We start from the raw sequence: 25269 nt of genomic DNA on the forward strand, positions 1-25269 counted from the left end.
GCTGCCTAGAGCGAAGGCGGGGCGGAGCCTTCGGGGCGCCGCGGGCCCCGCCTCCCAGGGGCAGGCCCGGAGGGTCGGAGCGAGTGCCTACGCTGCGGAGCGGGGCTGGGGGGCCGGGGCCGCGCCGGGCGCCGCAGGCCCCTCCTCCCGTGGGCGGGCGCGCCGGGGCCGGGGCGGGCTTCTTCTCCCCGGAGCTCGCAGGGCGGGCCTGGGGGCGGGGCCCAGCGCGGAGAGCCCGCCTCTGGAAGCGGGCGGCTCGGCCGCGGCGGCGGCGGGGGCTGCCCGCGACTCTGCCGCCGAGCCCAACGGGCTCTGGCTCCTCCCAGCGGCCGGCTGGGCGGAAGCGGGAGGCGGGGGCAGCGTGTGCGCCGCTGGTCTGCTCTCCCGCGGCGCCGGGGCCCGCGCTGCGCCGCCGCTGCTGGCTTCGGCGCTTCGCAGGCGGCCAGTGTCTCTCCGCGCCCGCCCGCCCCTCCACCAGGCCTTTTTCTCCGTCGCGGCCCGTGGCGTCGACCCTGCCGGTGCTCTCCCGCCCCGTCTCGTACTCTGGCCGCCGCGGCTCCGGCCCCGATGGCTCTGTGCAACGGAGACTCCAAGGTCAGTCTCTGGCGTGGGGGTCCCTGCCTTACCGCCTCCGGACGAAGGCGCGGCTCAGGGGCCGCGGAGCCACCGCGCGGGGCCCTTCTCCGCCCCCTCCCCCCAGCCCTTCGGCGCAGCCCTGCGGCCCCGGCAGCGGCGCGTCGGGAGGCACCGGTCGGGGCCTGTGGCATGTCTCCTCCTCGGGAGCGGCAGGTGCTTTGTTGGTCTTGCCTGCGTGTCGGTGCCTGCGCCCGCCGAGCTCCGGCGTCGGGGAGGGCGTCAGCCCCCTGCGGCCGCACCGCCGGCCTGCCTCCCCGCGCAGCGGCGCGCAGCCTGCGGAGCGCGGCCCGAGGGTGGGGGAGGGAGGCGAGCGGGTGCGGGGGCTTCCTCAGCCCTCACTGCGTCCCTTCAGGGGCCTGGGGGCCTTCTGTGGAGACCCCGGGACCCGCCGAAGGCAGGGCAGGGTCCGGGCCTCGCGTGCGGGAATCGAGCTTGGGCCACCCTGTCGTCTTCCCGCCACCCCGTTTCCCGCCGGCCCTCGGTGGCGCCCCCCCGTCCCCCCGCGCCAGCCTTGGGGGCCGCGGCGGCCAGGCCGGCCCGCGGTGACTGCAGCACCTGACCCTGCGCCTCGGGTCCGGACCGGTGGCCCGAGGGTCGCGCTCCGCTCCCCTCCCCCACCCTCGGCGGGGAGAGCGCTTCCCGCCCCGCCCCCCGCTCCTCTCCCACCGTCGGGGCCGCGGGACCGGCCGGGCCGCGGGGAGAGGCTCCGGGCCGCCGGCCGCCGCGCCGCAGCGTCGGGGAAGCCGGGCGGCCCGGGGGCTGGAAAAGTTGCTAACTTGTTGTGCCGAGTGGGGCGAGCACGTTTGGGCCCCGCGGCGCTCCTCGCCACCTCCAGTTCACTTTTTCTTTAGAACTTACTTCGTCTCGCTTCTGAATCGAGCACCTTCGCTTTCATTTTCTGAATTACGGTTTACGTTGGCCTGGAATTCTTTCAGACCCTCAGTAAGTCAGTTTCGCCAGCGGGAAACGGCACCAGTTTTGATTGGCGATTTACTTGAGCAAGACGTACCTCCTGTGTGCTGCGTAGGGCCTGGTCTCAGGACTTGGTGTCATCCAGGTGTGTGGGATTTTAAACACCAGGTGGGACTGGCGGTGTCAGTCAGTCATCTCTCACCAAGGTGGTGCCTGAGTGTCACACTTCCGTGGGTCCTCTCCGTGAATGCTTGCGTAGTACTCAGTCAACATTCAAATAGCGTTGGTTGGACAAATGCGTCAGGATTGTCAAGTAGCTGATACAACTCTCTTAAACCGAGGAAACTGATGCTCAGAGGCGTTGGAGCTCTTTCTCAGGATTAAATAGGTGAATGAAGACACTCAAACTTTTAGTTTCTGACCTCAGAATGTAAGCTTCAGTGTACAGTTCTTTCATGTACACTAGTTAACAGAGCATTTATCTTCTCTTTTATTTTGAGCCTTACAACTCATTGGAAAGATTCAGCTTTGCCCTGGTAGAGGAAATGCTTGTGTTATTAGGACTCAAACCTAATTTTGCAAAGTATGTGGTGATTTGAGAAGAATATTTTCACAAAATTAAGTAACAGAAGAAAGTTCAAGGTTCAGTTTCCAAATTATCTGTCTCAGGAGTATAGAATATACACCTTTTTTCTAGCTGGTATTTTTTGTTTGATTTGTTCAACTTGAATTTTAAAGAGCATCTTGATCAGTTTGATATATTTGAGCCTCAGGTGAATTGTTGGTTAACTTATTTTTATTTCAAGGTTCTTTTTGTTTTATAGCATAATCAAGTGTCTGCGCGTGTGTGTGTGGGGGGGTGGGTGTGTGGGTGGGTGTGGGTGGACTATACTAAAAATTAGATATGGACCGAATTGGAACCATTTTCAAGAGGAGCAATCCAGGGAAATAACATTTTATCAAATCTATTATTATTTCTTGTACACCTAAGGGTGGGAGGGGGTCTGTAGTTAAACCACAGTATGTCATTGATCATAGGAAACATTTCAAGTGAAGAGATGTTTATGTATGGGAAATATGAATAATAAAGTAGGTGAAATAAGATATTTCTAAGATATCCACCTGGAAATCCGAGTAGGCATCTGTTTTCCATAGCTTACCACTGAACCACCTTTCCCTCTGTAGTGAAATACAAATACTGGACCCGAGTTTACTTTGTATATCTATTGTGCCTCTAACAGTTGTGCTTAAATCCTAGTTCGTAAATTAAAGTGAGGAAAGAACTGATCTTGATTCCTATTCTGGTACATTTCAGTTTTTATCAGGAATTTCTAGAATGACGTGTTTTTTTACATGATAGAAATTCAGGAGAGAGCTAAAATCTGTAAAAGCATTTGGGCTGTTTTCAGTAGTTTTGTCCATAGAGTATCATTTTGGAGTTGGAAAACACCTTTATGTGTTCCAGTTTTATATACTGAAAAACATAGATGGGACTTAGAACCTAGTTTTTCTTTTTCTTCAGGGCTACTTTGGTTAACTCTCCAAAGCAGATATTTTTGTTTCCTTAACAAATGTTACTTAGTTAAGATCTTACTTAATATAAACAAGAGCATAGGCAGTCAGCAATTCCTTAAAAATTTTTCACAACTATTCAGTGCTGTGTATGAATAGTATATGTCAAGTATTAGACATAATAACTTTTTCAGTTTTATTAAGGTAGGATTATATAGTAATGGTCTTTGGGCTACTTGTTAAGTTTCCCACATTTTGGCACTATCCAAGCCTCAGACTTGCCCCACCACCTTCACTGAAATAGTAACTAGGGTATTATAAATTAAAGTTTGGATTAAAATTGTTTTATAAATACTTATTGATGTTAGAAATTTAAATTTGGCATTTTTAAGTATAAGTTTTTATATTGAATAGAGAGATAACCTGAGATTTTTACCTGGGATGCATTGAGAATTAACTTTTTTTTTTTTTAATAATCCTATGGTACATTTTTTCACAGGTCAAAGATGGTTTGTTTTTTTGCTTTTGTTCTACCTGTTAAGCTATTAATCTAGAATGGAAGAGTTGTTGCAAATAAAAGGAGTGGTTTATGGTGTTTATTATTTTGTGTTCTTAGACTTGAAAGTTTTGAAATTTCTCTAGGAACTTCAGATGACCATATGGTTTTTGTCCTTTATTGATACAGCATATTAAGTTAATTTGATTTTTGGATGTTAAAACAAACTTGTATCTCTGGGATAAATCTCACTTGGTCATGGTATATAATTCTTTTTTATAATGTCGCTGGATTTGGTTTCTTCACAATTTTGTGGGGCTTTGCATCTATATTCGTAATAGATAATGGCTTGTAGTTTTCTTGTGATGTTTTTGGTTTTGGTATCAGGACACTACTAGCCTCTTAGAATGAGTTGGGATGCCATTCACTTTTTACTCTACTTGCTTTATGTGATCAGTTTTTTGTGTGTAGATCCTAAGTTATATTTCGGTTGACCATTTTCACATTGCTGCATTATTGTAATAAACTGTGAGATATGTTCCTTCCAATCCCAACATCTGATTGGGTGAAATAAGGCATAATACTTACAGTATTAGACTGAGATGATAATTCTTTTGGAGGTAATTGGTATACTTAGAATGGATATACTTTGAGTAAGCCTAAATATTTTTAGGGCTAAGAGTATAAACTTCTAATGGGTGATTAATTCATCTACTTACAGCGATTTAACCTGAGTTTTTGTTTTGTAACAGAGTGCCTCTTAGATTTGAGTGAGTGTTCGCCGTGTTATTGACACCATGGCAGAGCTTGACCAATCAGTGCTGCTGAAGGCTGAGCTAACAGTTTACTGTAGCACTGCCTCTCAGTTTGTGGAGAGAAATGGTAGTTTGAAAAAGGTCACTAATAGGTGTTTTGTTTTGCTCGCTTTTTGAGATAAAATGTATATGTAGACCTTTAAGTGTACAATTTAAGTTTTGACAAATGTATATACCCATGTAACCACTACCCCAATCAAGAGACAGAACATTTCTCTCACTCTAAGAATTCCCTCATACCCCTTGGCAACCATTCCTTTCACTCCTTCAGCAACTACTGTTCTGCTTTTTATAACCATGCATAAGTTTTTTCTGTTTTTGAACTTTATATGAATGGAATTATACAGTGATTCTGTCTTCTTTCAGCATAATGTTTTTGAGATTTATCCATGTTGCCTCAGTAGTTTCTTCTACTATATGGATATATTAGAACTTATTTTTCCATTCATATGTTGTTGATGGCCATTTGGGTTTTTTCTAGTTCTTGTGGACATAGGTGTTCGTTTCTCTTAGATCAGTACCTAGGAGTGGAATTGCTGAGTCAAAGGATAGCCATTGCAGGAGATAAACCTTGGTATAGTACAACAAACTAAAATTTTTCATAATAATTTTATAATAATCCTTAAGAATATTTTTAAAAGCACCTGTTCAACTGTATTTTAAAGGAAATAGTATTTGGTTTGTGGGCAAACAGGCTAATTTTAGATGGGCTTTGTAAACATGAAAACGTGGTAGAAATGAAACACTTTATTTGATAGTAGCAATCTGAATTTTAAATTCAAAAGTAATTTGACAATAAAGCTGATGAAAATAAATAGAATTGGAAGTGCTCTGGATTTAACAAGGTTGGGTTTTAAAAACTGTAACCTTGGTATTGGTGCAGTACTTTCATATAAAACTATTTTTTAGGCATTTGATAAGAAAACTTCTATCAGTTTGTCTATGTGGTATAGTATCCTGTCTAGTGTCGCACATGTTTGGCTCGCCAGGCCTAGCTCTCTAGAGGTAATTACTGATGCCTCTCTCTAGTTTCTCTTCCCTGATGTCTTTCCTTCATTAGTTACCCCTTAAAAAAAGATAAGTATGTATTTACAGTGAAATAAATAGTAAAACTATTATTTAGTATAGTATAACTTAAAACATTAGAAACATTGAAAATTGCTTTATTTCTTTGTAAAAAAATTATCAAGAGTAATTTAAACAGTTCTTCCCTTCATATCTTTTTTATGCCTTGATGGCTTTCAATATGTTATCTTTTGCACTTTGGATGTCATGAGATATCTCTAAGAGTTACTTTAATTTGAAGTATTTTCCTGGAGTCACTCCCTCTGGGACATCCTTTTCATCACAGAGATTTTCCTCATTGACATTGGTAAGTTTGCTTTTGCTAAGTTCCTCTGGCTGCACATTCTAGAGATGCTCAAACTGCAGCAGTTTCAACATTGCCACGGCTAGCTATTTCTTCTGGAACTCCATTGACATTGGATTCGAATTTCACTTCCAGCATATCACTTTTCATTTCTTTGCTGCACTTACATCTTTGTTGGTACGTTTCCACTTTGAATTATCCATATGTGTAGAATGTCATATGGATTTATCAGTGGATGTCAAAGAGGTAACAACTTGTACTGATGTCTGTCTGTTGTACGGTGACCAATCACCAACAGACTTTGAAAGAAGGAACATGATTGGTCGCTGATCATGATGTTCATCTGTTATTTATGTGATGATTTGCGAACTGAAGAACTGGCATTGAAGTTTGTACTTTATATACTCAGTAAATATATGGTAACTGAAATCTGAGCCATGTTTTTTGGATCTAAACCTTGGTATAAACCATGGTAACTGAAATTGGTGCATATCAGAATCATGCAAAGTGAGAACTCTGCCTCTAATGTAAAAAACAAAACAAAACAAAACAGAATGAACTTGGATTTGATAAAAATGGTGACAGTGATAATGGGACCACATAGTGGTCTTTCAAAAATACTTTATTCTTTACAAAAAAAAAGTAGATTAAGATTAAGGAATTGTAAATATATTTCTTAAAGGACATTCTGTGTGTGTGTGTGTGTGTGTTTAATGATCAGTACATAAGCAGTCATGTTTTGTCCATACCCACCTACACTTACATTATGTTGTATCCAGTTCCAGGGAAATATTTCAGCACACACACTTAATTTTGTGTTTCGCCGGGTCGCTTTCCAAAAAGTCATCAATATACTACACGAGATAAGATTTAAACAAACCTTTAAAAATTTTAGTGTTACGGGTTAGATGCATATATATCATTTTCCTCAGGTAATGCAGAGAATCCTAATAAAGTGAATTTGGGCATGCTTATACTCTGGCAGCATACTTTACAGTTTCTCATCAGTACATCCATCATAGGAAAGCTGTGAGTACTAGGTGGGGTCACCATATAACTTATTGTCCAGTTGGGATGCTTTTGAGATTTGAAAGAGGCATTATTAATAATAATGCCAGTATAACAGGCATTATTAAATAAATCAGGACTATATTTTGGCACAGCTGGGTTGTACGCTTACCATATTATTAGATAATACATATAAGATGCATTCTACATAAAGTGACCATATCACGTAATCAGTAAATGGTAGCTTTTATTAAAGTGTTTATGTATCCTGGTATATGGGTAAGTATAAAAATCTTCACTTTAAAAGAAGTGTTTTGAATTGGCAACTTAGAAAATCCTAAGTTAACAATTTTTGTTTCTGTGTGTTTGGGAGCTGACAGTGACCAGTGTTTCTTAAAGCAGCTCTAATTTTCATAATTAAGACATTTGTATTATTTACAGCTGGAGAATGCTGGGGGAGACATTAAGGATGGCTGCCACCACTATGAAGGAGCTGTGGTCATTTTGGATGCTGGTGCTCAGTACGGGAAAGTCATAGACCGAAGAGTGAGGGAACTGTTTGTTCAGTCTGAACTCTTTCCCTTGGAAACACCAGCATTTGCTATAAAAGAGCATGGATTCCGGTAGGTTTTTCCCTTTTGTTTTTCTGAGGAGATTGAGCTTACATTGTAGGATATTTTATTATTAATTTGCTTGGGCGCTGCATTTTTTAAATACATGACATAGAATGGTTTTACAAGAAATTTCCCATGGTTATAATTTTTAGAAAAGGAAACATTTAAGTTTTTCATTTAAAAAGATTACCTTAATTTTAATTGCACAGTTTTAAGGACTTATCATTTGAATATTTTACATTTTATAGGATTTCTGGGTCAGACTTAGATAAGGCTATTGTGGTCATTGATTCATTCATTGATCCTAGAACATTTGATCAGAGGAATATATACAGTGGCCAGAAAACTTAAATGAGAAGAATTCTGTGTACAGAACTTTGCTTCCTATGTCAAGAAACTGATTTCTAAAATGTGAAGATTTCTTAAGTCTAATATAAGGGCTAATACCACAATTTGTACTCTTAGAACTAGTCCAAATGACAGCAAACATATATAAATGTTTTTTCCTTTAACAGCTATTTCTTGTTAATTCTATGCCTTTCTCATTAAACTAATATACTTTCTTATCCAGAAGTAAGCAACCTGCAGTTTATATCCTTAATTGGCTCTTAAATGTTAATGCTACATTTCTTCCAAAATATAAAATGTTTAATTTTTCTTAAAAATGTAACAGTTTTTCTAAGGGAAAAAAATCACTTTTAAAGACTTTATAGACATGTATACATTATCCTGTGATTCTTGTTTCTGAATTAGACTGAGTTGGAAATCAGAAAAGGTAGGCTTACTTTAACTCTGTGCTAGTCTTCAGATACAGGTTAAAACAGCGATCTTTTTTAAACTGTAGAATTTTAGAGTAAGAAGGGACTTGAGTTTGTTTAATTCACGTGCCTTCATTTGCCAGTATGAACCAGTTTTAAGAGAATCAGAAACTTTGTGAAAAATCCAAATGGCTCTATGTCAAATCCAAGCTTCTTTGTTCCCCCACCCAAAGCAAACCAGCAAAAAATTCCCAGCAAACTAACCCAAGCTAATTGTTTTAGAGTTGGGTAGACAGATACTTGGTAATAGAAGTCTAATTGTTTTTCTTGTCACTTCATCATACAGTTCCTAGGTACTGCTTGTGCCTAGAGACTCTTTGTTGGAGAATAGGAACTGTAGCATTGTGGCTTTTATTACTATCATCTTTTCTGCTGAGATAAATATTTGACCACCTTTTTTTTAGAATAAGTATTAGTTTTATGACATCTTAACCTACCTGTTTGTAGAACCTTGATCTGCCTGATAACATAAAAAATTGATATCTGGAATGCCTTATGGCTTATTGGGCCGTGTAATTGTAAATTAGTTTCAAAATAATATCAGTAAAGAAATAGAAGACTCAGAATGAGTGGTTAGCTTTTCTCAAGATTTACCGAGATGAGAATTTCCATAATTGCTTGAGTTTTTATCCTTGGCTAAGACCACTGCTTTTTCAGCTATTAAGACTCTTAGAGTCTTGAGTTGTTTATCAGGTTAATGAGGGATGCTGAGCAGTTCCATGTGGTTATCCTTTATAAAACTAAACATACTGAAATTTTACAAGTTATGAATATTAAATATATTTTATAGAATTTTAGCCTCTGCATTTTTAGGGAGCTAGGTTACATATATACCCTTAGGGCTAACCCCACACCCCTTTGGAATTGTCTTAAAGATGTTATGTTTATCATATGAGTAGGTTGTCTTCAGTTCTTTTTGAAGAAAATAGGCTAACAAATAACGTATAACATAATTCATGGTACCAATACAAAGTTCAGAGAGTGGGGCTTTTATGCTCACTTAAATTATTATATTTTTTAAGAAACTGCCTGGGATCGGGGGAGGGTGAAGAGTGTAAAGGGATCAAATTTATGGCGACAGAGAGAGACTAGGCCTTGGGTGGTGAGCACACAATGCAATATGCAGATGGTAGACTATAGAATTGTACACCTGAAACTTATGTAATGTTACTAACCTCTGTCACTCCAATAAACTTAATAAATAAAAAATATAAATGCTCCGGCTTGCTGAGAAATTTTTATGAACTTGACTTTTGTTATATTCTTGTGGATGTTTCATAAGCCCAGCATTTTAGTTTGTGTGTTTCTATATGGCAGGCAGCTCCTAATTATATAGTGAATTGTAATCCAGATTTGTTTGTAAGTAGATTTTGGTTAGCTCTTAGAATGCATTTTCCTTTAGAAATATAGAAAAATCAGGATTCCTGCAAATGCAAACTTAAGATGAGTCTGAGAATAACTTAAAGTGAGTAAAGGGCCTGAGTTTGCCTGTATTATGTAACTGGGCATGTGTGGCAGACTGGAGAGCATATATAGTGTGATAGTGCAAGTCTCTGTGATTCCGGTTATTTGTAGCCATGCGAGAGTGAAGGCCTAGTTTTGCCTGATTTTCCCTCCCTTTTGTTAAATAAAATCCAGAAATCTGAATTTTTATATAAAATTCATAATAGTATTAAAATGTTCTAACTTTTTTGAGTGAATGTTAAGGGCCAAACTTGATTTATCAGTGGCCTGGTGAGAAACATAGCCCTCAGTTTGTAGCTTCCTTTATACTAATAGTTGGATTCTCAAGTTAACCTATAGAATGTTCTGTGAGTTGTAGTGTAGCTAAGTTATAATATTGACCTTGGTTCTGGGAGCAGGGCATATGGGGCAAAAGTGAAGTTAGCTTCCTTCCCTGGGTCTCAGGTAAAATCATTGGGAATGTTGGACAGGGTTTAAACAGGCAGAGTTAGGTAATTCTTCACATTCTGTCATCCTTTTTGTAGAATATTTTGCTCTGAGTCATCCAGGGCCTTCATAATACCTTTAGTTGTCCTTTTGTGACCTGCTTTACTCCTTGCCTCCCAGAAGGACCTATATTTTCTCCATCTTCTTTTAGAATTCTCATTTACTTCCTCCATTGATGAGGAAAACAGTCGAAACAAATTTATGCCACCTTCATAGAAAGAAACACTGGTATTTATATATTTGAAAGTTGTGCTTATTAACAAGTGAATATTGAACTGAGGCTTCCGCACATTGCAGTAGAGTAAGTATAATTAAGCTCTGTGGGAGGATATTAATTCGTTGTGATAGAATCTGGATATCCTACAATACACCAAAGACATAAAATCTTTGACTCTGTAGACTTTGTATAAAAATTAGCAGTTAGAAATTCTTCACTGACTCTCTTCCTTAAATCCACAGGGCTATTATCATCTCTGGAGGACCTAATTCTGTGTATGCAGAAGATGCTCCCTGGTTCGATCCGGCGATATTCACTATCGGCAAGCCTGTTCTTGGAATTTGCTATGGCATGCAGGTACATCTGTGAATTTGCCTGAAGAGTTGACTTAATTTTATTCTGTTTGTGACTCCTTCTATATTAGTATTTTCTATCTTTAGACTATTTAGGATATTTAGTTGTATGAGATAATTTGTGCATATTACAACTTTATGAGTTGCTACACTGGTATTGCAGAACAGACCTGAGTGGGAATCTATTTTCAGAAAAGTAACTGTATTACTGCTTATAACAAACTACTTTTCATTAAAATAAAAACAACTTAGACATTCATATTTACATAAAAGTAGCAGAAATAGTACACAGAGCTTCTGTATACTTTTGCTCAGTTCCCCAAATGTTGACATTTTTGAACATTTGAGATTAAATTGCAGACATGATGTCCTTTACATGTATTTCCTAAGTACTCGGATTTTCTCCTACATAACCACAGTACATCAATCAAAATTAGAAGGTAACATTGATTCAGTGTTAGCATCTAATTCACAGACTTCATTCACATGTCACTGTTTTTCTCATTAATGTCCCTTATAAATCCTGCATCCAGTCCAACCATGTGTTGTGTTTAAGTTGTCATGACTCTTTAGACTCCTTTAGTTTCGACCCATTCCTCAGTCTTTCTGTCTCTTTCATGACCTAGATAGGTTTTTTTGTTTTTTAAAGTTACTTTTTAGACTATCCCTCAATTCTGGTTGGTTTGATGTTTCCTCATTGTTAGATTCAGGTCATATATTTTTGGCAGGAGTACCACAGAAGTGATGCTGTGGTCTTCCCGGAGCATATCATTAGGAGACATACAATGTTTTTTGTGCCATGACAGATGATGTTAATTTTGATGATTTGGTTATGATGGTGTCTGCCACTGTAATATTAATAATTTTTGTACCTTGTACCTTACAAAAGCAAGAATAGATAGGGACTAATTGAGGAGTGGAGATAAGCTATCCTATGAATTCAGTGTTTTGAAATATATTTTGGCTCTTTTAATACTTTTTTTGCTTAACTTTATTTCTAAGTAGTGTAGGTTTACCAGACAAGTAGGATGTGATTATTGAATAATATGATAGAAAGATAATACTGAGCCAGTAACATGTTAAATTCTCACTTATCAAAGAATGATTTATTCAACAATATCTCTTTACTGAGGAGGTGGGAATATAAATAAATACATTTAAGAAAAATTATCCTTGATTATAAGCAAAATGACTTTCTAGTTGAGATAATTTTAACAATGTATTTTATTTAACCAGATCACCTGAAAATTGAATTAGATGGGAAGTATTCCCTGAATAATATACTATTATTATTAACTGACATGTTGTAGTATTTTGCCTTTTCTAGTGTCAGAAACGATACACTTCTTTTTTTAACACAGAATTTTCTGCCTTGATAAGAATAGCCAGATAAATATAGTGACTGTGGATTCACATGTTTGTGAATTATCTTAATCTCTTTTCCCTTTTGACAACCTTTTGGCTTAGCACATACTAAAATGGAAGGGAGGATAGGGTCAGAATACAAGTGGAATTAATCTAATTGTGAGATCCTAATTGACCAGAATGGAATAGGTGTTAATTAAAATAATTAGCTTTTTAATTTCCTCATGATATTGTGGTCATCCCTAATTGATTATTATTGAGAATTACCTTTTAATTTTTCATTTCTTGCATATATGGCTTGATAAATATGTTATATTCTTTTTCCCAAGAGTTGTTTTAAGTACTTGGATTGAGCATAATTTAAATTTTTGTAAGTGGGCAAAAAAACCAGCCTGGTTGAAACTGTTGTGCCTTTTTTTTTTTTCAATAGATCTTTATTGATTTCAGAGAGAGGAAGGAAGAGAGATAGAAACATCAGTGATGAGAGAGTCATTGATCGGCTGCCTAGCCCACAACCCGGGCATGTGCCCCGACCGGGAATTGAACCCCGATCGCCTGGATCCCAGGTTGATGCTCAACCACTGAGCCACTCCTGGCCGGGCGAAACTGTTGTGCTTTAATATGAATATTACACAGAGGGAAGCTGTTTAAGAGGTAGAAAGTGAACAGACCAATATATTTTCTTCAGACTCTGGAGCTTTCAGTGAAGGAAGGAAATATAAATGTTCACGTAAGAATGTGAATATTTTTATTATTTCTATTTTTGGTACAAGAGCAGGATATTAAAAATCACAGCTTTACCTTACTTCATTTCTTGCTAATTGTTATGGTTTTCTACTTTGATTTAGAGGAAATACTGATCACTAAAAATGTGTAAAGTACAAAGTAGAAAATCTACAATAGATATTTTCTTCTCTAAGCAAACATACAATATATACTAAAATACTTGTTTCCCCCTGTTAACGTTCTCTAAAAAGCCAAATGATAATTATGAATTTGACTTGGATAATAACTTATTTTTAGATTTTCCCCGTTAGTATTTAAATGAATATATATTTTCGAAGAGCCTACATCCCTATTGCATTGAACATTGGAAATTGACTGACTTTTTAAAAATATGCCTTTGCCCCAGGTTCTAATTTATTGATCTCCTTTGCAGAGTAGTCAATATTAATTATATAGTGCAACTTATAATTAAGTTAAATGGTTTTTAGTATCCTGAGAGGCATTATAACATTTTTTAACGAAGACTCTTACAAGATTCTCCCCTCCCCCCACCTATTTGTAGTGAAATTGGTCTGGAAAATGCTTCTTTAATTTAAGTAATAGAGGCTGACTATTTACCATTATGTCAGCTCTCCATATAAATATAAGGCCAAATTTTTCTGTCATTCAATAGGGATGCTGTTGTAGCCAGAGTCCGGCCTGCTTATGTTAAATGCGTAAAATGTTTTCCCTTTATATCATCATCTTTCAGAGTAGGGTAATGGAATAGATTGCTACTTTTAGTGACTGTTGGGCAATTTTAGCACCAACTGTCTCACTCTAACGTGCACCTCTGTACCCCCTTGGCGTCCTGAAATTTTAGTAATTTCCATATTTATGTACCATATTTTCCCATTAAGTACACTCTCTTGTCAGAGCCTTTCTAATTGCTGTTAATTTTTTTCTATAGAAGAAAAAATATACTTTAGAAGAAAAAAAGTTTTTGCTTCCTTCTTCTTTTATCTTTGTTACTGATTTACCTCCACTCAGCCTAAGAAATAGAATATTAGTACAACTTTTAAAGCTTCCTTTATACTTTTCTCCATTCACATTCTTATCTCTTCCCACCAGAGGTAACACTTTTCCTTTCTTTTCTTTATAGCTTTATACATAGGTTTATATCCCTAAATAATATATATTACCTAGTTTTGCCCACTGACCTTTATACAGTTGAAACCATACTGCATGTATTATTTTCAGCTTTGGTTTTGCTACTCATTCATGTTAATACACTTGAATTATAAGTTATTTATTGAATTTATTGTTTTAGTAAAGCACAAATTAATTACATATTCTCTTGTTAGTATTGCTGGTCTGTTTCCAGTTTTCGCTATTACAGGCAGTACGGCCATAAATCTTTTTGTACTTGTCTTCTTGTGTTATACATACATAGACTTTTCTCTAGGGTATCCATAAGTTGAAATGCTGAATCTCAGCTTCACTAGGTAATGATATTCCCACTCCCTCCCACCAACCCCCCCATCCCTGTTTACATTTTCTCAGCAGTATATAAAAATTTGTGTGCTCTATATCCTTGCTCATCCTTGACAAGGTCGGATTTTCTTTTTTTTGTATTTCACTATCTCAGGAGGCACTAAGTAGGATCACATTGTAGTCTTAATGTTCATTTTCCTTATTGTAAGATTTGTATGTTTATTTGCCGTTAGTGTCTGCTTTAGTATAAAACATTATTTATGATTTTTGCCTATTTTCTATTAAGTTGTCTTTTTAAAAAATTGCATTTATATATGCTGAATACTAACCTTTTGCCAGTTATGTATATTGCACATAGTTTCTAGATTGTGACTTCATTGCAGATAGTTTCTAGATTGTAACTTTTCTTTCTTGATAATTTCATTTGTTTTGGGTTTTTTTAGAGTTTTAAGAAACCACCTTTATTACAAGCATTTTTTCAGTACACTTCCACATGGTTTTGTCAGATTTTTTTATTTACAGTATTTTTCTCTTTCTTCCAAACCAAAACCTCATTGTAAAACTTTACCATATAAGATAGATAAAACAGGGGCTGATCTGATGGGGGTGGTAGACCTACTACAGGGATTTCTTTGAGGCATTTAGGACTTTGGGGTTATCAGGAATCTGTGCTGAAAACCATTTCTTTCAGTCAAAATAGAATATTAAAACAAAAATTTAATAAGAAAGTAAATTGTTTTATTATATAGAAAATTATCCCCATCTAGTCAACTCCTTGCACTTTTTAAAAACTTTATTTTTTTGAGAGAGAAACATTGATGTGTTCCCCCCCCCTTTTTTTTTTTAATATATCTTTATTGATTTCAGAGAGAGGAAATGAGAAGGAGAGAGAGAGATAGAAACATCAATGATGAGAGAGTCATTGATCGAGCCCGCAACCTGGGCATGTGCCCTGACCGGGAATCAAACCCTGATCGCCTGGATCCTAGGTGGATGCTCAACCGCTGAGCCACGCCTGGCTGGGCTGTTCCCCCTTTTTTTAAAATATATCTTTATTGATTTCAAAGAGAGGAAAGGAGAGGGAGACAGACAGACAGACAGAAACATCAATGATGAGAGAGTCATTGGGGATTGAGCCCGCAACCCGGGCATGTGCCCTGACTGGGAATCAAACCCTTGATTGCCTGATCCTAGGTCGACGCTCAACCGCTGAGCCACACCCGAGCATCCCCCTTTTTTTTAATGGATTTGAGAAAGAGAGACAGACACATGGACTTGTTGCCTCACCCATTTAGGCATTCATTGTGTGATTGTTTGCATGTGTACTGACCAGAGATTGAATCTGCAACCTTGACTTATGGGGAGGAAAATCTAACCAACTGAGCTACTTGGTCAGGGCCCCAACTCCTTATATTTTCAACCTTAAGTAGTATAGTCAGGAACCAAAAATAAGTATGAAAGCCTTCTGAATAGGAGAAATAGTTTTAAACTTTACTGCAAGCCATTGGCTTTGTAAAAAGCCTTTAATTGAACTTTAAGGACTTTTAAATTGTATAGAGTTCCAACAGCTTTGGTTATCTTGATTGTTCAGCTGTCTTCTAATTGGGAACTGAAAATTAGAGATGCTCAACATTCATTGAGTATATAGAAGCAAATTTTATTCAACAGATTTGAATAATGGGCCACATACTTTGTTAGACCCCTGGGACTATGAAGAGAACTGAAGATGTGGTGAGAACATGGTCTATTTTGGTAATCGCACTAGCTTGAATAGCTGGAGTAGAGAATGAAGGGGAAGACAAAAGGTGAAATTAATTAGACAGTGGCCATTTAATGAAAAGTATTTGTTCAATATAAGGGACTTGAACTTTGTCCTATAGTTGAGGAGTCAGCAAACTACAGCCTCCTGCCAAATCAGGCTCACTGCCTATTTTTTTAAAGGACCTGCAAGCCAAGAGTGGTTTTTATGTTTTCACATGGTTGGAAAAGTTTTTTTTTAGAGAATTATTTTTGTGATGTGAAATTGAAATTCAGATTTCAGGGTTCATAAATAAAGTTTTATTGGAACAGAGCAACATCCATAACTTTAAGTATTGTCTATGGATGCTTCTAGTTGCTGCAGTGACAGTAGGGCCTTACTCTCTGGTCCTTTATGGGAAAAATTTACCAATTCCTGCTATGAGTGCTAAAGAGCCATTGAAGAATTTAATAATGGACTGACACAATCATATTTATATTTTATTAGCTAACACTGCTTCAGCCATGTCTTGGAGGTATCACGGGTTTAGCTCCAGGCCACTACAATAAAGGTGTAATTTTTTTGCTGGTGGAAGGTCTTGCCTTCAATTTGTAGGGGAGAAAAAAAAACCCCAGCATCTGTGAAGAGCAATAAAGTGGTGAATGCAATAAAACTAGGTATACCTGTAGTGGGTTAAACAAGGTTTAGCAAGTTTCTTTTCTGATAGGGTTAACCCATGCTTTTACTGCAGGAAGGTTTGTTGTGGAATATCTAAGAGGAGAACATAGAGGGCAGCATTTGGTGATGGTTTTGAAGAATATGCCACTGTGCACTCTAAGAATGAACATTTGGTTAGCCCTTTGCCTGCTTTTCTGTTGGGGTCTGGGTCAGCTGGCATCGTGCATTATTATGGCAGGTATCTTATGACACCTGTTGTGGAACAGACATATCAAGATGAGTTGTAGTGATTATGGCAATGCAGATTTAATGTTTGTAAAAATCTTCTTTATATTTATTTGGTATTGGGGGATTTGAACATATGTAAAGATGACACAAGGAAGGGCAGAATGAAGAGACCATTTGAAATAAGAGTCTGTAGTTGTATGGGATTTGAACAAATGAGTTTAATTGAAAGATCAAATTTTTTTGCTTATCCCATCTCCATAGCACAGCCTTCTGCCAGGTTTCAGACTGTTCCTTTGGGGTCACAGATTAAACAGCTTGGAGGAATTTATACCTGTTTAGTTTTAATACCACAGCTCTTCTTGTTGTTTACTCTAGCCTTTTATAAGCTCATGTTACCTTTTAAAACCCTTTTAAATTGAACTCAGATGAAAGTATTAAATGTATTTTTAACAGATGAATTAATTAAAGTACACTAAATGGAAAATCTGCCAGTGTTTAATGGAAATTAACCTCAGGTCAGATTTTTAATCTAGTTTTATTTTATAACTGTATCTCTTAATTAACTGTAAAATTATATATAATAATGCCAAATTATCTACATTTATCAAACGGCCTTTATTTTTTGGGCATTGACATAATATATCCTGAAAACAAGGAATATAAATTATTAGCATAAGAAAATGGGTAATTTTATTTTGATTTATATTAACATTTATTTTCTCTTTGAACAGATGATGAATAAAGTATTTGGAGGTACTGTGCACAAAAAAAATGTTAGAGAAGATGGAGTCTTCAGTATTAGTGTGGATAACACATGCTCGTTGTTCAGGTATTACAGATATTTTTAGATGAATTTGAATGGTAGTAGTAGATTAAAGTTCTGATAGTTATGCTTTAAAATTGGACATTCTGTAATCCTTAGACAAAATTAGGGCCACAGTAGTCACCAAAGTTGTAATTGTCATAGTATTTGTTTTCCAGTTGAGGACAAGACAGCAGAGGAGGTGGTGATGCTAACTAGGAATAAGGAAAGTACTTCTGACATAATTTAAAAGTACCTCTGCAGCCTTGGACACCAGTTTGGGATTGCATGTTGTGATGCAAACATTTGTAGTTTTCTCTTTTCACTTTTTGGTGTAGTGTGATTCTAAACATGCATGCCAGGTTTGGCAAATGAATATAGTTTTAAGCTGTCTGCCATCTATCAAATGCATTTGTATACCTTTCCCCACCACATTCTTTTTTTTTTTTTAAACATATCTTTATTGATTTCAGACAGAGGAAGGGAGAGGGAGAGAGAGAGAGACAGAAACATCAATGATGAGAGAGTCATTGATCGGCTGCAGCCCACAACCCGGGCATGTGCCCTGACCGGGAATCGAACCCTGATCGCCTGGATCCTAGGTCCATGCTCAACCGCTGAGCCACGCCAGGCTGGGCTCCCCATCACATTCTTGCTGATACTTAGCAAGCCACCCATTTATTGGACTCATGACTTAATATGTGCTTTGTCTCTCTTCTCCTCACTTTCTCTACATTGAGCATAACTGTACCTGGTGTGCTATCTTTTAATAAAGTGAATGTATTGATTTTATTGCTTCATGATAATAGATTAGGTGTATAGCTTTAGTCTATTTAAAATTGGTAAATGAACTGTTCATTAGCTTTCTAGATTTATTTATCTTGTTTTACTAAAAAAAAAATTTGGAATTTTTATTCAGTTTTCTGAAAGACCAGAAAACCTAAGTTTTAGTTACTTGCTTTCTTTTCTATTTTGTGCCCCTCCCCCCCAGTGTTTCAGGTAAAGCCATTTTGATGGACTATTGGTTATTTACTTGCTTCTTTTTTGACCTAGATTTAATATTCTTTATTTAATACTAGATAGAATAAATTTAAATTCCAATAGTTTTACACTGTTACATGCTTATTTCTATTTTCTTGATTTGTACATATGGCAAGCTAGTATTTCTAAAGCAAAAGACAAACTTCCAGTTATAAGACAAGTTCTGGGGATCTACTAATGTACATCATGGTGACTACAGTTAACACCATATTGTATACATGAAAGTTGGTAAGACATCTTAAATGTTCTCACCACACACAAAAAATGGTAACTATGAAATGATGGATGTGTTAACTAACCTTATTGTGGTTATCATTTCACTGTATATATATATATATAATTGTGTTGTACACCTTAAACTTGCACAGTGTTATATGTTAATTATATCTCAATAGAGCTGAAAAAAAAAAGCAAAAGAACCCATTAATCATGTCTTTAATTAAGATACTTGTTTTATGTTTTACTTTTTGTATGTTTAGGGGCCTTCAGAAGGAAGAAATTGTTTTGCTTACCCATGGAGATAGTGTAGACAAAGTAGCTGATGGATTCAAGGTTGTGGCACGTTCTGGGAACATTGTGGCAGGTGAAAATTCTCAAACTTTTGCAGATTTTATTTTAAAAAATTTATCTGAATAGTCTAAGAATTGTTTCTGCATGAGATTCTGTTTTTTATTTTTTAAAGATATAAATGTCATAAGATTAATCATTAATTTGTGAAGGGAATTTAGTATTAGAAGGATTATCTAAAAGTCACTGGTTTGCTCTGAAATACTTTTAAAGACGTGTATCCTGACATAAGTTTTTGAGATATAAAACACAGCAGCAGGTATACACTTACAGCTTAGGAAAAACTTGAGAACTGTTTATCTTTCTAGCATGCTATAATTGCTTTTTTAAATGCCTTTCTCGGATGGGACCATGTTTGAGGAACAGCAAGAAGACTAGATGGTTGGAGTGGAGTAAACATGGGGGAGAGTGGTAGCAATTGAGGCCAGAGAGGCAACTAGGGACCAGAAGACAGGAACTTTGAAGCTATTACGAAGCCATTTGCTTTACTCATAGCAAGGTGGGGTTAAGGAGAGATGTGATCTAATTTCAGGATTATCCTGGCTGCATTGAGGAGGAAAGAGACAAAGTCAAATGTAGTGGCAGGGAGACCAGCTAGAAATCTATGGTAGTAATCAGGAAAGGAGAGAATGGTCTAAGGGACAGTGTGGCAGAGGTGGAAGTGGTCAGGAGTAATTGGATTCTCGTAGAGATCTTGTACATATTTTATTAGATTTATACCTAAGTATTTCATTGGGGGGGGTGCTAGTGTTAATTGTATTGTGTTTTAAATTTAAAATTCTACTTGTTCATTGCTGTTGTATAAGAAAGTAATAAACTTTTGGCATTAACCTGTATTCTACAGTCCTGCTCTTAATCACTTATTATTCAGGAGTCTTTTTGTTGTTGATTCTTTCAGCTTTTTGTATAGACCTGGCGGTGAGAACATGGTCTGTTTTGGTAATCACACTAGCTTGACTGGCTGGAGTAGAGAATAAAGAGGAAGATGAGAGGTGAAATTAATTAGACAGTGGCCATTTAATGAAAAACGTTCGTTCAATGTAAGGGACTTGAACTTGGTCCTATAGTCAAGGAGTCAGCAAACTATAGCCTCTTGCCAAATCAGTCTCACTGCCTGTTTTCTTATGATCTGCAAGCCAGGAATGGTTTTTATGTTTTCAAATGGTTGGAAAAAATTTTTTTTAAAGAATTATATTTTGTGATGTGAAAATGAAATGAAATTCAGATTTCAGTGTTCATAACTAAAGTTTTATTGGAACACAGCAACATCCATAACTTCAAGTATTGTCTATGGATGCTTTGTGTTGCTTCAGTGACAAGAGGGCCTGCAAAGGCTAAAATACTCTGGCCCTTTATAGGAAAAATTTACTAAATCATGCTGGATATAAAATTCACAAAACGGGGCAGGGGGCTGATGACTGGGCCATTCTGGAGTTTTTTATCTCTCAGATTTGTCTTTGCTGAGCCTCTAGCAATTAATCTGTCGTGTTCAGGTTTCCTCACCTTAGCAGTGGTTCCTGTGGAGGTTTGCGCTCATGGCTTTCTGCTTTGTTAAGTTGTGATTCTCTGTATTCACCATAGTCTCCAAGGGCAGTAGTCAGCTTTTCACTTCTTGTTAGGACAGAGTGGCATCTTTCAGCTTTTTACATGCCAGACTGGAAATGGAAGTTAGACTGGACTCTAACATGTTTTGAAGGGAGAGATAAAGGATTTGCTGTTGGATTGCATGTGGAATGGGGAAATGGGTAGAAACAAGTTTTAACTCCAAGTTTTTTGGTTTGAGCAGCCAGAAGGATGAAGTTTCTGTTTAGCTAATGGGGAAGAGTGCCGAAGTTTGGGTTTGCATATTTAATTCAAGATGCCTTATTAAACACTGAAATGATGGTGTGAGTAGGCAGTTGTGTGTACGAGTCTGGACCGCAGAGGAGAAAACGGGACTGAGGTACAAATTTGGGAGTGTACCAACATATGGGTAGAATTTAAGGTCATGAGAGTTTGAGATCACTCAGACTGTATAGAGAAGGTTTGAGGACTGAGTAGTGGGTAACTTGTATGTGTGGAGAGGGATGAGGTGAAGAGGAACCAACAAAAAATTCAGAAGGAGCAAACAGTGAAATAAGTGAACCGAGAGAGTGGAGTCCTAGAAGCCACGCAAAGAAATTGTAAGGTTCCTGGAATAGTAGAGTGAGTATGAGTTCGGCAGCCTTCCAGGCCTGTTTTACTTAATTAGCTGTGAGTTCAGGCAAGTTTCTTGATATATCAGAGCCATAACTGGATAATACATGCATATGTGAAATGTCTAGCCTAACATCTGCTGTCTAGTAGTTAATCAGTAATTCTCAGAAACACATTAGTCAAGTCAGTGAAGTTATTATTTGTGGTTCATAGTACACTTGGAGTATTCTGTCTGGTCGATGAGGTTCTTCTCATAGAGAAAATTGGTACCTGCACATTGCATGTGAAAGCCAGGAGGGTCCAAGAAGCAAAATTGAGTTATTGCATGAAATAGTCAAGACAGTTGAAGTCATGTAGGTGGAGAAGTGAGGTTACTGTTAAATCTCTGTAGGATTTATTTTACTGTCATATAGTTCACTAATTGCTACATAAGGAAAGACTTTTATAAAGAGAGATTATGGTAATAAAGTTTTACTTTCAATTTTTTTTCCTGTTGCTGAAAGTCCAGCTAATTTCTATCAATTTTCACATTTATAGAGGAAGAAATTTTGAGGAATTAACTGTGGTGGGTACAACATGAAAAAATTTTAATTTGTGATTATTTTCTCTGTAAAGGTATAGCAAATGAATCTAAAAAATTATATGGAGTCCAGTTCCACCCTGAAGTTGGCCTTACAGAAAATGGGAAAGCAATCCTGAAGAACTTCCTCTATGATATAGCTGGGTGCAGTGGGACCTTCACTGTGCAGAACAGAGAACTTGAGTGCATTCGAGAGATCAAAGAGAGAGTAGGCACATCAAAAGTTTTGGTAAGCAATTTACATCTGAAAGACTACAAATTTATGTAATGCTAGAACTCAGAACTGGCTTCCTCAACATATAGCCTTTCAGTATTGACTGGATGATGGTATGCTTTGTGAGTTGCCCTGTTTCAGAGTGCTTTTCCAGTTACCATACATTCCTTTGATACAGTGTTTTTAGGTAACGATTTAAGCTGATAGTTTTTATTTTCTTTTTGCTTATTGTACTCAATTTGGTTTTTTTCCTCATTTCACCCTGTAGGTTTTGCTCAGTGGTGGAGTAGACTCAACAGTTTGTACAGCTTTGCTGAATCGTGCTTTGAACCAAGATCAAGTCATTGCTGTGCACATTGATAATGGCTTTATGAGAAAACGAGAAAGCCAGTCTGTAGAAGAGGCCCTCAAAAAACTTGGAATTCAGGTCAAAGGTATTGATGAACCCCAGAAAAGTTAATTGCATGTCAGTACTTCTTTAATCAAATCTAGCCTATAGTTTAAGTAAGCACATTGTCTTAACCAAGGACAGTTTTCCCAGTCATCTGATGGTTGAAAAAATTTTTTTAATTTTTATATTATAATTACTTCTGGTTCAGGAGGGGTCCCAGTATAAATTTTAAAACTGTTGCTTACTCCTAATGTTATATACAGATCAGTAAGTTACCATTTTCCAGCTATCATTGTTCTCATTTCCTTTAAGTTATCTTTTCCCACCCATAGTATTACTTACACATGAGAATACCCAAGCCTTCCTACAACACGTAGGGATATTCAGATTATTTTACAAACAGAAAGCTTATACGGACAAGAGGACTGAAAGTCTATAGTCACTTTTTCTTAAAATAGCCAGTAATAAACTTGTTGGGCCATAACTGCATTTACATTTGTGGATTTTTTTTTAAAAATGATGCAGTAATTATACTGAAATCAAGTCAGTAGTTTAATGATGCAAACCATCTGTATTACTGAATTCTTTGAAATCAGTGACAAAAGGTTGAATGTTAAATGAAGACTTGCAGTTAAACATAATTAAGATGAGTCTATGTCTCCTTTCGAAGCTTCACTAATACGGCACTATGGGCATAAAGCACAAGGACAAAGAATAGAGGAGAGGATAGGAGTCTAATGGTTTCAACAAGATGTTGGAATGTGGAAGCAGGTGGATAAAGTGGATTATCTCTAAGCTAATAAAGTTTAAATTTCATGCTCTCTCACAAGCCAAACCTTTTCCAAAATCCTGGGAGGGACCCTAGTATTATCTTCACATGGCCATATACTTTTATGAAATATGCAAGTAAGATATTTTAATAATTTGTAGTTAATTAAGGTCACTTTGCTCTCTGTTGTGTGGTAGTTGAGTAGCTGTGGGCATTTTGGGATTAGACTAAGAAAAAATTGAGTTAGGTATATATTGTGTTTGGATTTAGTGGTACAGGCCTGCCTTGGACATAATTGCAAGTTCCATTCCAGACCACCATAATAAAGTGAGTTGTAATCTTTTTGCTGGTGGAGGGTCTTGCTTTCAATATGTAAAAAAAAACCTCACAACATTTGTGAGACAGTAAAGCGAAGCACAATAAAACGAGGTACATGTGGTTTGTAATTGTTTCTGTGCATAGTTAATTTCGTGTAGCTATCCTAGTATTGACTTGTGATTTTTAAAATACTTAATTTGTTATTTTTCTTGAAAGGGGCCTCCAAATTGTAAAAACTTTTAGCCTCACAAAAAACTGCATCTGTTTCTGGTAACTGACATAGTAGAATGGAGGACTCCAGAACCTTGGGGTGGGGATGAGGGGAGAAAGCCAACAAAAAGCAAAACTTCTGGGGAGGCTCAGGAATTGGAAGCATTGGCCTCCTTGTGGGGCATGGTCCTCTAGGTGAGCCTAAAATGGATTGGTTGGAAATCTGGGAAGCAGATTATTTTCCTTAACAGGGGAACAAACTGCTCTTATCCCTCCCCATCAGAGTACTGGATTTATTCTTTAGAGAGGCTAAACAGGAGAGGCTTTGGAATTGGGCACATCAATACCAGGCATAGTTGAGGTTGAAAGTAAGATTTTACATTGAAAACAGTAGGATTAAGTAGAAATCTATGTACTGAATGGTGACTCTCACTCCACCACTTCCTTGTTGTTCTGCTGATATGCAGGAGATTGGAGGTGCCTTCTCTGAAGTAATAGAAGAGCTTAAGAGAAAAACCCAAAAATCGCTGGTGGTCCCCCAGTGAAATAGCCAGCTGCCTTGTGGTCATACAGTGAAACCTACCAGTTGTTCAGCCTTATTACCAGACAGAGATCTTATTACCAAATACCTTTCTCTTAAATGTAAAGGGACAGCCAAGGATCACTAAATTATGTTCGTAAACGTCAGTTTTTCAAGAGACTATAGTCAGTGTGTAGTTCAGAGAACTTTGATCCCGGTGTATGAACCATTGCATTTAACTCCCTTGGCGCTGTTTCTCTGCTGTCGCTTTTGCTTGTTCTGGAGGAGCACCGAATAGGGGAACAACAACCAGCATAGTTTATGCTGTCCTGAGCCTAGATCATCAAATGTCACAGGATTCACAAAGTAACAAAATTAATGAGTGCCTGTGTCTGGACTCTACTAATCATGGTCTACTAATCATGGTTTATGGATCGTTCTGGAATATAGGCAAGTTGATGGGAGATCAAAGGATCCACCTAGGTTTTCTTTCTGTAGTTTGATTTGTTAGTATGATATTTAAAATCTTTTTTTAGAGTAAAACATGTTTCTGCTCCCTTGCCCAGTGATAAATGCTGCTCATTCTTTCTACAATGGAACAACAACTCTACCAATATCAGATGAAGACAGAACTCCACGAAAAAGAATTAGTAAAACGTTAAATATGACTACAAGTCCTGAGGAGAAAAGAAAAATCATTGGAGATACTTTTGTTAAGGTACCTTTTTAATATCCTCAATTTGTAGTAGTTTTGATGTGAATTTTAGTATTTGC

General features: G+C 37.9%; 1 protein-coding gene across 1 annotated transcript in view; it reads left to right on the top strand.

Annotated features, from left to right (window-relative positions):
- Positions 1 to 222: 222 nt before the first annotated feature.
- GMPS (guanine monophosphate synthase) overlaps positions 223 to 25269 on the top strand; it is a 38843-nt gene continuing 13796 nt past the window's right edge. The window contains exons 1-8 of the mRNA XM_081139254.1: positions 223 to 594; positions 7190 to 7371; positions 10590 to 10704; positions 17640 to 17737; positions 19231 to 19334; positions 22109 to 22302; positions 22556 to 22721; positions 25062 to 25213. Coding sequence (XP_080995380.1) covers positions 568 to 594; positions 7190 to 7371; positions 10590 to 10704; positions 17640 to 17737; positions 19231 to 19334; positions 22109 to 22302; positions 22556 to 22721; positions 25062 to 25213 — 1038 coding nt within the window. The 5' untranslated portion in view covers positions 223 to 567. The remainder of the gene's footprint in view (positions 595 to 7189; positions 7372 to 10589; positions 10705 to 17639; positions 17738 to 19230; positions 19335 to 22108; positions 22303 to 22555; positions 22722 to 25061; positions 25214 to 25269) is intronic.

Source organism: Miniopterus schreibersii (assembly GCF_964146895.1).
Source record: "Miniopterus schreibersii genome assembly, chromosome: 5".
Classification (NCBI taxonomy): Eukaryota; Metazoa; Chordata; class Mammalia; order Chiroptera; family Miniopteridae; genus Miniopterus; species Miniopterus schreibersii.